The 14,836-nt window shown below is 40.7% G+C and overlaps 1 protein-coding gene across 22 annotated transcripts in view; it reads right to left on the bottom strand.

The window, feature by feature from the left end:
• The window catches only part of LOC137104357 (aspartyl/asparaginyl beta-hydroxylase-like), a 33,671-nt gene that overhangs the window by 4,575 nt on the left and 14,260 nt on the right, over positions 1 to 14,836 (bottom strand). For 6 of the 22 annotated variants that reach the window (XM_067485362.1, XM_067485376.1, XM_067485379.1 and 3 more), the window contains 21 exons: positions 11,631 to 11,684; positions 10,787 to 10,882; positions 9,370 to 9,399; positions 8,995 to 9,030; positions 8,052 to 8,096; positions 7,350 to 7,379; positions 7,215 to 7,247; positions 6,861 to 6,896; positions 6,654 to 6,704; positions 6,216 to 6,308; positions 5,350 to 5,391; positions 5,174 to 5,259; positions 4,997 to 5,083; positions 4,745 to 4,895; positions 4,071 to 4,207; positions 3,215 to 3,313; positions 2,884 to 2,973; positions 2,317 to 2,454; positions 2,028 to 2,163; positions 1,850 to 1,941; positions 252 to 1,341 (listed from right to left, as the gene is read on the bottom strand). In XM_067485362.1, the coding sequence (XP_067341463.1) occupies positions 964 to 1,341; positions 1,850 to 1,941; positions 2,028 to 2,163; positions 2,317 to 2,454; positions 2,884 to 2,973; positions 3,215 to 3,313; positions 4,071 to 4,207; positions 4,745 to 4,895; positions 4,997 to 5,083; positions 5,174 to 5,259; positions 5,350 to 5,391; positions 6,216 to 6,308; positions 6,654 to 6,704; positions 6,861 to 6,896; positions 7,215 to 7,247; positions 7,350 to 7,379; positions 8,052 to 8,096; positions 8,995 to 9,030; positions 9,370 to 9,399; positions 10,787 to 10,882; positions 11,631 to 11,684 (1,940 nt within the window). In that variant the 3' untranslated portion in view covers positions 252 to 963. Of the gene's footprint in view, positions 1 to 251; positions 1,342 to 1,849; positions 1,942 to 2,027; positions 2,164 to 2,316; positions 2,458 to 2,883; positions 2,974 to 3,214; positions 3,314 to 4,070; positions 4,208 to 4,744; positions 4,896 to 4,996; positions 5,084 to 5,173; positions 5,260 to 5,349; positions 5,392 to 6,215; positions 6,309 to 6,653; positions 6,705 to 6,860; positions 6,897 to 7,214; positions 7,248 to 7,349; positions 7,380 to 8,051; positions 8,097 to 8,994; positions 9,031 to 9,369; positions 9,400 to 10,786; positions 10,883 to 11,630; positions 11,685 to 12,555; positions 14,526 to 14,836 lie in introns of those variants that run through there. The other 16 variants (XM_067485381.1, XM_067485382.1, XM_067485359.1 and 13 more) reach the window with 15 other exon arrangements.

The following is a 14,836-nucleotide window of genomic DNA, read 5'->3' as shown; positions in this document are numbered from 1 at the left end:
ACTTAGTCATGTCCTAAACCCGGATAAACAATCGTGAATATGTTGAAGTTCATGTTGATGCGTAAACAGAACATTCTAAATAATACACAATGTTTCGGGTGTCAGCGTATCTCGACGAAGCGAAGGAGGACAAGGGAAGAGGCGTCACCGCCACCTCTGATCTGAGATTTAACTACGTCAAAAACAAACGGGAGGAGAATCAGTTTAAGTATAAACTCATTTGAAGGTCAAAGAAACAAACACCCACACGCTTTGGTTTCACTGTTGCAATTTTTCAGCATTTTTTATTTTTAATATAAATATAAAATCATCTTTTATAATATCTTGCGTTCGTTGTCACGGTGCAAAAGAAACTAAAAACCCACTTGGATAAACAGTGGCTGAGGCAAAATAAAGGCTTCTTGTTAGTTCAGACACGTACTCGAACCTGTGAAGGAGATTCCCACCATCTGTTTTAGTGTTTCAACACTCGTCTCACAAACATCATAGGCACAACTGCGTGAAACTTTATGAGAAGCACCACAAATCTGTGTGACATCTGTGGAAAATCATTCCGTTGACGAGTTTTGTAATTTTCAGAATTTTTTAAAACTTTTCCAGAGACTAATTACATTCTCAGCTCCTTAATAAACGTTGCAACATGTCCATTACTGTGGGGACCTAGTTTAAACAGGGTTCACCAGTTCAGAAAAAAGTACCGTTTATGTTTTGATGAAAAGTCAGTAGTATTGTTCCACAAAAATACTCTCTTTTCAGTCCTTTGGTCTGATGGTAATCCTGTGACAATCTTCTGCCGTTTTAGTAGCTTATCCCCCAAACAGAGCAAAAAAAAAGGTATTTGTCCATCGTCAGATTTGCATTGTGACTCAAGAGGTTTTAGCAGTTTTATCCACAGAAAAAGCGGCAGCCTGTTGGAGGCTGTGTTAACAGATCTTACCAGGTCCTTGTCCACCTGTGTGTCATCTATATCGGGCTCAGCGTCTGGCGCTGGTACTGCGTTAACTCCGGATGCCAGACGTCCACGATGAAGATCAGGCGGTAGCTGTCGGCTTCCTGCCAAACCTCGTGCTCGAAGGAGTCGTCAAAGATGAGGACTTTACCTTCTTCCCACTCCCTGTGAGACGAGGTACAGAAAGACAAACAGAAGTCAGCAGCGAGCAGCAAGTACTTTGTTTTCAGTGTCTTTGATGGTAGATGAGTGCAGGACCTGGTCTGGTTGGTGCAGCGGATCCTACAGCCTCGTTTGGGGATGACGAGACCGAGGTGCATCCTCAGTCTGCAGTTAGTGGGACCAGTGTGAGGCCACACATGAGTACCTGGCTGCATCACGGAGAACTTAATCTGAACATACGTTGGCAAAAAAGGGAAATTTAAGATTAAAACACACTCAGATTATCACTTACTTACGTTGACTTTAGCCGCTCATAAAACCTAATCTGACAGTATTTTAAGACATTTCACTTGACAAAGCCCTGATTTGGTTTTTACATTTGAACCTGTGCACGGAGAAGAGAGCTTAGATATTTTTAGCAATAAAATCCTCCAAAGATCAACACATCTGGCAGCAGAAGGCTGTACAGCATCTGCCCAAAAAGCAAAGTACACAACACTTTATCAGACTAGTTGCTGGATGTTCCAGTCTTTTAGCCATTTGACATGAATTTACTATAAGACTAAATACAGCCATCTTGGCCAAGTCGCTGTTGTAATTGAGGTTCTCTACAAATCCTGATGGGATTTTTATCTGGTTAAATGAAGATAAAAAAAATGTAAAATTAAACAGACTTCCTATCAACGGCCCTGAAAGCAGCCACACTAATACATTTGCATACAGTAAATGTGTGGTCACCTGTCCCCTCTTGCAGCCTGTGGCTTCAGGGTATCTTTCCAGCAGGGAGCAGGTTTTCGGTACACCATGACATGAGTTTCCAACCTTCCTCCCTAAACAAAAGAAAGAAACAAATCACTGTCAAGCAGCTTGAACCAGCATTAGTAGCAGCTTTGGACTCAAAAGTGAGAGTACACACCTTGCTGCCACAGTGTGTACTGGCCCCACTCTCCTTTCTCTCTCAGGTTTTCCTCCTCAGGTATAAACAGCCCAGTGTTTTGGTCCATCACAGCCAGAGCCTCGTCCCTGATAGTTTTCCAGTTTCTTTCCAACGTCTAAAAACACACACACACACACACACACACACACACACACACACACACACACACACACACACACACACACACACAGGCAACAAAAGGCAGCTGCAAACCTTTTACAGATAAACTGTACATGTGTGTAAACAGACACACACTCTGTCAATGTACCTTAACCAGATCGGTGTATCCGGTCTCTTTAGGCGTCCACCAGGGCTGAGCCTTTAGTCCGTCCACGTTGTACAGAGACCTCTGCCACACTGAAGCGAAATGACCATGTTTGTGACCCAACTCATACCAGTAATACGCCTGCTGAGAGAGAGCAACAGGAGAATAATGTTTAGACTAACGTGGAAAATTTATTTCATTTCCGGTGTTTTGTGTTATTGAGCCTGAACATTTTGAGCAAAACCGATTAGCAAATGACTTTGACTGTTTTTCTTTTCCTTCATCGTTGGATGTCTTTTTTTGGTCTTTGGTCTCATGTTGATAGTTGGGTGTCTGTGTTTAGATGTTTCAGTGTCAAAGTCAGATGAGAGAAACTGTCTTAGTGATTAAAGTGGCACTGAGTCAAATTAAAGAATGTCCACCACTTGCTTTCTGTTGCGTTCTAATCCCACTTTTGGACACGTTGTGGTTACTGCAGGACAACAAAGACTATGAAGAGACTGTCAATGTGCGTGTTTGGAACGGAGCGATAAATGTAAAAGGCGAGCAGGCACGGTGTGTGTTACTTACACTGTTGTCTCCGACCCGCTGCAGAGCGTCTCCCAGGTGGAAATAAAAACGTCCATCATCCGTCCCAGGTTCCCCAGATTCCAAACCCTCCTGTAGAAAGTGGGAATAGTGCATTTATATGTAGTTCAGGAAACAGATTACTGTTGGGTTTCTCATTCGTTGTAAGTGAATTATAAGAAGCTGATTTCTGTAATCTGGAAATAAACATTTCCTAATCCCCTGCATGTATATGCAGATTTTATTCAGGTCATCAACGTTAGGACAGTGCATGTAAACATGTTCTCCAACTTCCAACATACTGAATGAAGCTCCAAACAAAGACACACAGTACCTTCAGGTACGATATGCTCTCTGCGATCTTGTTCTCTGACTTGAGGATGAAGCCATAGTGGACTTTAGCAAAGCCGTCACTGGGGGAAACCGCCAGAACCTGAGGGCACAGAGAGAAGACAGCCAATCTTTAACCCTGGGCTTTTTACAACGGTGTCACAATGCTGGAACTTTTAAATTCAATACAGAACCCTAAAAAATAAAAAAAAGATGAATTTACGCAGAGGACTGATCCATACATTTGCCCTGTTCACTTTCATAGCTTCATTTAAGTTTGCATCAAAGTTTCTCTGTTGTTTAAATCCATTTTTTATATGTTAGGTCAGCTGTTTGTTTGGTTGCAGTTCTAATCTTCTCAGCTTCTCTTCAAGACACTATACTATACTGTACTGCACTACAGGGGAGTTTTTTCTTAGTTGTGTTTTAGAAATATCTAAAGTTAATAGTAGACTGCTGTGTGTTAAGGATCCAAGGTTAATTTACTTCTGACCATAGTCAAAGCATTGTCCTGACATCTGCTGTCAGTGAGTCCTCAGACCTCTGTATCTGTATCAAAACCTTCTCAAATTTAAGTTTCATTTATAGGAAGAATTGACAGTTTGCAATGAAGCCCCTCTAATAAATCCTATGGATTTTGGAGACGAGAGTAGTGAAGTCAGATTTAGCTTAAACAAAAATGAGGGACAAGTAGTTTACTGGGACAAACAATGGGAATCAGTGTGTTGCACTTAAATCTCAGATGATGTCTGATCCAGAAATGTGCTAAACATAGATAAACTTTGTGATATATAATTAAATAATCAGCATTTGGCCTAATAAATAATTTACTTTAGTAGCAGCTAACAGCAAACACACACCTCTTCATAGACCTGCTTGGCCCCTTTGTTGTCTCCAAGCAACAGATGGGCGACACCAAGGTCATTCTTCAGACTTATGTCTTCTGGAAAGATCTGCACCAACTTCTCCAGTGTCATCAGAGATCCCCGCATCCGACCTGAGACAGAGAAAATCCAGGCTAATAATATAAAAAACAGTTGCTCCTGTGTGATTTCAGCAATGTTATTCAGGGACATCAGGTTTGATGTACGTACACTGTACAGGGATGACACGTACTAGAACATAAGTGTCTTCCATGCACATCTCTAATTGTAAACAATGAGGCTAAGCTACCAAAGCTAACAGTTGAGCCCATGCAGCTGTTCTGGTACATTCTGAAGTGGAAATCTTCCTTTCTACTGCAGCCAGTTGGCTCAGTGGGTTAGAGCACGGTGCTCTAAAGCTAAAGGTGTAAGTTCCAGCCCTGTGTGAGCTAAACAAGGTTTGAGTCAACACTCACTAAACTCGTTTCGAAAGCTTTGCAACCGGTTCACCTGCAAATATAAAAACAAGACTTTGCATCTCGCATTATGAAAATAAATGATGAAGGTAAACATGTTGGGTGTGTTTGGGTCAGTGCATGGGATTCTCAGGTAACGACGGCAACGTGTGAAAGTGGCTTTTGTAGGTCCACTAGTGCTGGTATGTGTGTTACCCAGGAACTGCTGTCTCTCGGCTCTTCTCTTCAGTGCAGCTCTCAGCAGGTCAGAGGTCACGTCAGGAAGCTCAGCAGCCTCTCTGTAGCTGTTGATGGCTTTCTGCAGCATGTCGTTACTACGCAGCTTGTCTGCCAGGTCGTCCTCTGCCTGCACGGACACACATACAGTGATGTGGTGATTCCAAGTCCAAATATTATCATGACTACATTTTTTAGCAGCATCAGTGCAGCACTAGTTAACTGCAGAACCTGTGCTTTCCCATAGCGAGCGCGGGGACTCTGTGGATACTGCTGCACCAGCAACTCAAACGCTTTCAATGCCTCCTCCACTTTACCCTGATAAAAAAAGAGGAGCGTAATGAATAATTACAAACCTGTAGACATCTGTGTTTCTCGTTCTGACCAGCATTGGTGTCATGTTTTTACCTTCTTACGAAGCTTTTCTGCAGCATCGATTTCTGCTTTAATGGTTTTATCAAACTTATTCAGTAGCTTTGGTTTCTTCTTCTTTCCTGGAGGAGAAAGTTAATTAAACAAAATGTCAGAAAAAAATTATTGATGCAAAATAATTAATGTTCATCGGTTTAACTATCAGTTTTCACCTTTTTCGTTAAGTTTCTCTCCAGGTTGTTTCTCTGCTGTTCCTGTGACACAAGAGAGGTCACAGTGTTACCATTTACCACTAACCCAGCAGCTGAGAGACAGACACACACCACAGGCAGACAGAGAAAGAAAGACAGGCCGATTTGCTCAGTTGGTCAGTGTGGTGCTAATAATGCAGAGGTCATGGGTTTGATCCCCATGTGGACCAAAAAGCTTTTTAATCAACACTAACCAATAAGGAGCATCAAAACTGTTCACTATAGTAAAGTTTGGAGACTTTTCTGTATAATCACTGAAATTAGGTGGTTATATGAGAAACATCTGTGTACATATCACAGTGATGTGTGATATCTTGACCCTCTCTCTTCCTCTCACCCCACAATTGTCACCACTGTATGACATTAACTCTGTGTGTTTTCTCCCGTAGTTGTCTTTGTCCTTCTCTGTCTCCCTCTCTCTGTCCCTTTCTGCAGGTGTCCCCAGCTTTAGAGCTGTGTGTTTTCTAGCGTGCAGCTACTGGTCCTACCAACCTGCCTGATGTTTTGTTGTTGCTCTTTTTCTTTTCTCTCTCCACTTTCCACTCACCGCTCGAGGCAGATGGCCGTCCACCCTGAGCCTGGTTCTGCTGGAGGTTTCTTCCATTAAAGGGAGATTTTCCTCTCCACTGTTGCCTAGGACTTGCTCAAGGGGGGATTGTTTATAGTCTTGGCTTTATTCTGTAAATTGCCCTGAGATGACTTTGTTGTGAATTGGCGCTATATAAATAAAGTTGAATTGAACTGAATTGAATAAGTTAGTGCTCCAGACAGACCTTGACCTCAGACCAGGACTTGACTGGCTATTGTGTGTGTCTGTGTGTGTTCACCTTGAGCCTCTGAGCCACTGTCTGTCTCTTTTGGAGTCTCACTCTGTGGTTCTGGTTCTGCAGGAATTTCAATCTGGTCGTCTCCTTCTACAACTGGCTCCAGCAGGTAAAAGAAAAAATAAAATAAAATAAAAGTTTCAGTTAAATATAATCGTTTCATGACTTTCCAGAACAAAGACACAAAAGCTGGGTACATTTCCTGATCTGTTTATCCACAAAACCATCTTCTAAATCCTGCATTAACGCTCATGTTGCCCCTTTGTCCTTTGCAGAATCATTAACCATATTTTCAAATTCTCTCTGACGGGGAAATTCCAGAAACTCAGATGCCTGATTAGATATAAAAAGCCATGGAGAAGCTGGATGGAAAGACAGACAGAAACACAAAAAACATATAAAGACAAAAATGCATTTTACAAAAGCCTTTTTACACTTTACCTTCTTCTTTTGTCGACTTGGAGCCTGACAAATATTGTTCAGACTCAACTGCTGAACAAACAAAACAAACCAATATCAAGATTAATGATTTAGACTGGTTTCATTGTCACAATAATTAGTGCTCAGAGCTAAAACAAAGTAAACCCAACTAAATGTAAATTATAGTTTTATGTTGTTAATAATGTTTGAAATGTTTGTGTGACTCACCGACACTGTCTGTTGGTGGGGTTTCCTCCACCAGAACTGGAACAAAAAACATCAAAATCATTAAAAGTTAATATTAACAATGAAAAGGCTCTGTGTAATAACCATGCTGGAATAACTGAGCTGGAAAATGCAAAACCACCCGACTGTACCTACATTAATGGTAAATTCAGAAAATTACATTTGTTAAGCTTATCGTTACTGAAATATTGCTCCTCTTAGTTTGTTATTAATATTGAAATTAAAAACTCCATTACACTGTTTAACCAAGTCGTAATGTAAAACACCACATTTTCCTGTAATTAATTCTTTTAAAGAATTTTTTTAAAAATTCATTTATTTCTAGTTTGTTTTTACCTCCAGTGGTGTCAATTGTGTGAACCTCATTCTCTGAAATAAGCAGATGGAAAATAATAGTCACCATCAGCAGGAGTAAATTACGGGCAAAACTATGTGCATTTAGTCAAAGTGCAGAACAGATATTTTACTGACCATAAGAAGATAAGCTGTCTGCAGGATCATCTATGACAGACAGACACGTACACATAGACTCAGTTGTCAGTTTATTAGGTCCACCTAGCTAACACTACTGCAGTAAATACAGCAGCCTCACAGTAAGTCTTTCTTCATGCTTTTCATTTTTAGAGGTGTTGATTCAAAATTTTTGAAAAGGTTAATCAGTAAACTGAGGTACAGAAGTTAATAATGGATGTCTATATACAGTAGTTAAGCAAAAGCAATTACAAGCAAATACAATAAGCACAGAAAAGACTTGTTTATATAATTTAAATTAGTCTGTTTGATATTAATCTTTTTTAAATGTGATATTGATGCATTTTGTGCTCAAATGTAAACTGTGTTGATGAAATAAATCAAGACATTATAAATTTTGGATACTGGACAGAAAAGCAGCATTGAAAAGTTCTACATAATCACTTCATTTCTAAACAGAGATGAGAAAATTGAAATAATACATAGCATCTCGCAAATCAAGTAATGACATTTTTTTTTTTTTTATCAATTTCATATGCAGTGCTGTCTGAGGCCTTTTACCATGTAAGGACACCACAGACCAAGTAAGTCTTTTTTAAAAGCTCCATTTATAAGTGTAATTCTAGCCGCACGGTCGTCTTAACTGAGGGGATTTGGACATAAAAACATGGGGAGAAGTGTAACAAGTTGTTTTTAACAGACCTGGTACAAAGTCTTCGTCGACCAATGGAGGGAGTGGGACAGCAGCTGGAGACGAAACACACAAACAAAAGTATATACATCATACAAGTACATAAATATGTATGGGATGTGTGGTGAAAGGTGAGGATGATGATGAGGAAGCAGACAAATTAAGGTATTAGGTGATATGATGAACACAAACGTGAAGGAAAATGTCCATCTAATCACTTAGTTTACCTGTGTCTGGTCTGAGGGGGGAAAATCCTCAAAAAGAAATGCAAGTCTCTATTTTGTTTTCTAAATGATGTCTACAGCATTTTTACAGAGTCGCTAAAGAACTTTTTTGTCAAACAGGAAATGTTGCTGCTCTGAGTTAAATTAATGCCTAATCAATGTCAAATGTAAAGAAAAGCAGAGCATGTTATTTTATTCCCACCTTCTTTAAGTAAAGTTATTTTCTGACCTGTTTGATGTGCTTATGTTTTATAGCCTCTGTTCTTTCCCACCATACTGCTTTACTCAGGTGCTAATGTGAACATTATTAAAAGCTCATTATTGTTTGAAAAATGGAAGAAGTTATTGTCTTTGCATATAACCTTCTTTTATCTCATTTTCTTTTCTCATTGCTGACTGCTGGGTTCCTGATGACTACTTGTTGCATGTAAAGGTTTGGAGGAAGTCAGCGGTATCACCCTACAGGATCTGGACCTATGTCACATTGGTTCTGTTTTGCCTTCCTGACTTCATGCTGCCGTGTTATTTGTGCAAATACATATATATTTATTGTGACACTAAGCTAGACAATAACAAGCCCACACAACTACATCCAACCACACTCAATCAGAACACACAGATGGGGGTGAAAGGTACAGAGAGGTGTGAAACGCCTTCAGCATGCAACAAGCACGTTCACGTTTCATCGAGCATGCAGCAGCTCCTCAGCCTCCGGGAATTTAGGACCAACCTTGGATTTCAGACTCCACATCCTGAGATCCAGAGACTGGATCAGACACAGACAGAAGCCATAATGTTACCTTCATTCAGCTGATCACAGTGTGATCACAGTAAGAAGAGACAGCAGGTAACAGGTGCATCATTCAGACATCACAGGCCACAAGTTTAGCATCAGTACAGCTGCTGATAAAAAACATACTCTGGACAGCAACTGTGAGGGAAGTGTCCAATAATACAGAAAGGAAATAGTCTGAAGAAAAGCTTTAAATTGGGTTGATTATCTACAAATACAGATTAAAAAAAAAGTTAAAGAAGAGTAAAGAAAATCATATAGAAAATGATTCTTGATTCACTATTATGTTTTAAAAGTGTATTATAATCCTACCTTGGTCATTGTGAAGTGTGGGTTCACCCTCTAAAAATGAAAAATCATCAACAATAACCGTTTAGAGTCAGAACTAAATTATTCTCATTCTTCCTGTTGATAATATTCTTGTACTGTACTAAAAATCCCTCGAAAATAACCAGCTTGTCAGGCATTGCACAAACACACAAACTCAAATGGGAACAGCAGATTATCATTTCTAACATTTACATGTTCCACATAACACATAAAATCCAAATATGTATGCTATTACATAGCTTTTGGTTCAATTCGCAGGCTGATAAAGTCATGTACACAGCCACAAAACTGGAGAAAAGGTGCTGGACATTAGTAAACAATTTATATTGAAAATGCTGCCGCCCCAAAAGAACCTCACAAGAGCTGTGGCTTGTAGTTTTCTTGTATTGTCCACCTCCACGGTTCAGTTAAAGGTCTAAAGGTAACCTGCACTCAGTGTACACTGAAAAAGCAGCTCAAATTATCCTAAAGATGAAGCCTGTGAACAGAGGTGTGTGAGAGGCCCCAACTCAAACTGAGGAAACATCAGGATCGAGTTTCAGAGCATTTTCACAGCACTCTTCACATGCTGTAAGATGTAAGTAAGGTCTCTGCAACAGGGCAATACCAGATCATCAGTGTGCACGTCCTGATTACCATCAGTTTCACGACTGTTACAGCCCAGTGTTTATAGGAAATTCTCACAGACAGGAAAAAACCATCACCCTCAGACCTGGAGAGATCACTGAGCTGAAACGTTGCAGTCTGAAAACTAGTGTTTTAATTATGGTTTATCAATGGTCATTATTAGAAAATGAAAGAAACACCTTTTTTGCACAAAGCATTGTAGTCCTCCGAGTTGAAGATAATAATTCTATTTAATTGGAGCTTTACCTTATTTGGAAATGGCAAAGGAGTAAAACAAATAATGTTTTTCTCCTCAATATAATATTTAATACACACTTAGCTAGTGCAAATTTGCCTTCACCAGAAATGATTTAAAGTTAATTCTTGAGGAATTTATCAAGGGGGATACAAACGTTTGCACCACTATGGTTTTATTTTAATTTTTTTTTATTGTACTATAACACCTTTAATACTCCTTGGCAATGATGTTAATTGTGTTCTACTAAAAGTAGCTGAATGTGCATTGGTGTTATGTTTTGGGCTACGTTTGCTTCCCCTAAATTTCACTGAATGATTTAAAAGCTGTAGAAACGATTGGGGTGATGTTTGTAGTTGAAAAATGACTGACCCACATTTAGAATGTTGCACATGTGCACGTCACAATGATGATGGTGAAATTACATGTCCTGCAGCCCCAATTTCTATACAATACATCATCCATCTATCCATTGTCTTAACTGCTGATCCTTTGAAGTGTATTTCAGTATTTAGTTTATGGAAAGAGTGCTCACACCTGATGCAACCTCTTCAGGTGGGACTTTAGGGGACGTAGCTTCTGCTGGTTCTTCAGCTTGTTGACTCCTTGTTTCAGCCACACGTTCGCTGGTTTCTTAGATTTGGAGAAGACGAAAGAGACACACACCATTCAGACTAGATGCAAGAATGACGTGAGAAAGTGAAGCAGGCTGGAGCTGATATAAAGTTTCAGTGTTCCGTGTCTGACGTAGACATGGGATCACGGTTACATTCAGCGAGGCTCAGGTTCAGCACACACACCCTCAGGGGGAAAACAGCACCTACCTGGTGGTTTTCACAGACAGCAGATGAAGAGGACTAAGGTCACTGTTCAGTTTCAGGTTTTGCGCCCGCACACAAATGATCAGCGCACACCGGCTAACAACACACCATAAAAACTGTTGAATCCCCAAAGCAATTATGAGCAATAACACAAACATTCCTACATTACCAACAAAAACCTTTGTCTTCTATCATGTGATCAACGACTAAACCCTCCCTCTCTATATATCCTGCTTTGTGTAAGAATCTACACTATATCGTAGTTGTGTTATAATTTAACAGTGTGTTCGTAATATAGCTTTGCACCAACCTCAGCACACCACATTTTGAAAGGACTAAGGTTCACGTCACAGATCCATGGATGTCATGTGAGACGTCCCAAATTAAAATCTTTTAGGTTGTTGAAGGAGTTTCACTCATCTCATATCTACATTATTTCTGATATTTGTGGGTTCCCCCCGTCTAGTCCCACTAATACAGCGTCGGTGTGAGTTTCTGAACTACCAAAAACGATCCACTGCGTTTGTATTGTGATATGTTGTGACGATCACAGTCCTCACCTGTGTTCTTATCAGGTGAAACTTCCACGGGTGGTCTATCGGCCCCTTTTAGTCCTGTTGGGGGTAAGAAGTGCACAATTCAGACATAACTGTAACACACACACACAGCTCTGCTTCCACTGGTTCATTATGAAGTATGAATACTTATTTTTGGTGTGACAGCAGTCATTTCCTTATCTATAATCTAAACACTGAATCAGGATGTCTTCATAAAATAAAACTACTGCTTATTCATCCTTTATATCTGTGCTTGATTACTGGAGATATTCTCACTAGTATTTCAGCAGCTGATTATTGTTTTTTCAAAATATACAATATGGTTATTGCATTTGGCACTAATGATCAATTCTTTACTTCTCATTGTTCTGTTACAAAAAGGACGTCTGTGGACTTCAATGACAAAGGACTAATCCACTAATGAAAACCTTAGATAGAACGTACTTTAGCACATAACTGTACCCTTAACTTAACCCTTAACTGTACCCTTTTTGAAGTGTGTGGGTTTATTCAAGACAGCAAGACATTTTAGATATCAAGTCATTCTACATAACTGATGTGGTTTTACAGTTATTTGTAACAGTACCTCAGGAGTCTTATCGAATGTCCCAAACAACCAGAAAAACCAACACAACCAGCAGCGAGGAGGCCAGAAGTTAAAGCAGCCCGATAATTTCCCTTCCACTGAAATGTTAAGAGCTGACAAGAACTGAGGAAGTTGTGGTGCAGGGAGATAGGATTAAGTAGAGGAAGGGTGTTGTGAGTTTCATTACTCATTTTAGGGACATTCTCCACACACCTTTTCCTCATCATTGTCCAAGTAACAGATTTTAAACAGGTTTCCATGTACTGCAGGATCTTGCACCATTTTCTTTAAACGACAGATCACCATGACATTTCCATCACAGCGAGAAGGAAGACAATCATGTTCATTTGAAATCCAAGATTTATTTACGTCTCACAAGTTATTTGTAAATGCTGCAATTCAGTAAAATGACTTTGTAAAACATCCAGGAGCAGTTTGGCCGTTTCAGCCCTAACACACATGTTGGCCTCTTGGTCTAAACTTCCTTCACAAACAGCGCTCAGAGGAAAGTGGGTAAAGATGAGAGTCAGAAGGCCAACGCGTCGAGGGAACCAGGGTAATGAGAACTGCTGGGATGCAGCTCCTCCTTCTGTCTTTCACCCACGTTTCTACTGATAATTTGTGTCCAATACTGATTGTTCTGTTTGTAGAGTGTTTTGTGTTCTACCCTGATACACAAATGATATATTTTATAACCTTTCTTCACTTACTATATCTAGTTTTAGATTTAGAGCACTGTCATTTCATGTTTATTTGTCTTCTAAGTGATTTTAGGTGAAAATATGTGATGCTGGCAGTTCAGCATGGTATTGACCTGCTCCCTTCTTAAAAGAGCTCCCAGCCTAAATACTTTATGATATTTTTGTTTTCGCCGTGGAAACCACTCTCCTCTGCAATGCTTCCTTTAAACCTCAAGTCAATCATAATATTTATGAGGATCTTTGAGTCACAGTATCAAGTTTTCTTTCTGCCCACATCAGTTGTCTCCTCTATGCTTTTCTTCCTCCTGACTGCTGATGCTTTATCCGTTGGCTGGGAAGAGTTTGGTTTTCTTTCCAGAAGCTCTGGTTTTTTCACGGCGTTCTTCGTAGCGTTTCCTTCTTTCACCAGCGTCTCCACTTCCATCTTCTTTCCGACAGCCCTTCCACTGGTGAGCCCTGGCTTCTCCATCCGCACCTTCTGTGGAGCCCGTTGGATACCTGCCTTCTCCTCGGCCATTCGTTCCCTCTCCTTCACTGCGTTCTCTTTAGCCATCCTTTCTTTCTGCTGAGCCATTATTGCCTTTTCCCTGGCGACACGCTCCGTCTCCATCCTCTCCCTGTCTTGCTTCTCTCTGACTAGTCTTTTTTCTGTCCTCTCTTTTTCACTGGCAATTCTCTGTCTTTCCTTAGCAATACGCTCTCTGTCTTGCCTCTCTTTTTCAGCTTTCTCTCGCTCCATTCTCTCGCCCTCTTTTGCCATCCGTTCCTTATCCAGTCTTTCTTTCTCTGCTTTCTCTTTGGCATTACGTTCTTTCTCCATCCTTTCTTTGGCAATTCTTTCTTTTTCTTGCTGCGCTCTCTCTCTGGCAAGTTGCTCTTTTTCTTTAGCATTGACTTCCCTCTCCGGTCCCTCTTTCTCTGCTCTCTTTTTGGCGATTCTTTCCTTCTCAAGCCTCTGCCCCTCTAATCTTTCCCGCTCCATCTCTCTTTCTTTGGCAATGCGTTCCCGCTCCATCCTCTCCTTCTCAGCCTTCTCTTTTTGTAGTCTTTCCTTTTCCCATTGTTCTCTCTCTGCTTTTTCCTTTTCTGCCCTCTCTTGTTCCCTGACCAGGTGCTCCATCTCCATTTTTTCCTTCTCCATCCTCTGTCGCTCCAGTCGTTCCTTCTCCTCTGTGGCTAATCGCTCTAGATCTTGTCTAGCTTTTTCTGCCTTCTCCTGTGCCAGCCTCTCCCTCTCAGCTTTTTCCTTGGCTTCCTTCTCCATCCTCCCCTTCTCTGCTTGCTCCTTTTCAAACCTCTCCTTGTCAGATTTGTCCTTTTCCATCCTCTCTTTTTCCTGCTTCTCTCTCTCAACCCTCTCCTTCTCTTCTCTCTCCCTATCCACCTTCTCTGCTTCCCTCTTTCTCTCCTCCCTCAGTTGCTCCAGGGCAGCCTCAAGTGTCTTTATCTTCAGCACCCAAGCTGCCTCCTTCTCCTCCAGTTCTTCAGCGAGGAGGGCCCTAATCTCAGCCAGAGCGATGCGAGCAATCCTCTTAGCCTCCATCTTCTCGTGTATTAACCGCAGCTCTTCTTTCAGAGCCGAGCGCAGCTTGAGGCCTCGGACAGGACGGTCTGAATATGGTTAAATGTGTGATTTTAATCCCAGTAGAATGAAAACATCACCCAGAAGCATGAATAAAACATGCTGACTAATCACCACAACTTGTTAGAAGTAATGGCACATGGCAGTTTCACAGCAATTAAGGGAAAGCCGACCTAATGGTGCGATCAGGTGCAATCATCACTTCAGAGATTCCAATACATAAACGATTAGAAATGAAAAGTAATCAGTATCAGAGGAAAATGCTTAGTGTCTTAGTGTATCTGTTAAAACTGATGCATCAAGCTTCATTTGGGTTCATATACTGGCTGTTATAAGAGAT

This window comes from Channa argus, chromosome 19, assembly GCF_033026475.1.
Source record: "Channa argus isolate prfri chromosome 19, Channa argus male v1.0, whole genome shotgun sequence".
NCBI classification, from domain to species: domain Eukaryota; kingdom Metazoa; phylum Chordata; class Actinopteri; order Anabantiformes; family Channidae; genus Channa; species Channa argus.
This window is presented reverse-complemented; position numbering and strand designations above follow the sequence as displayed.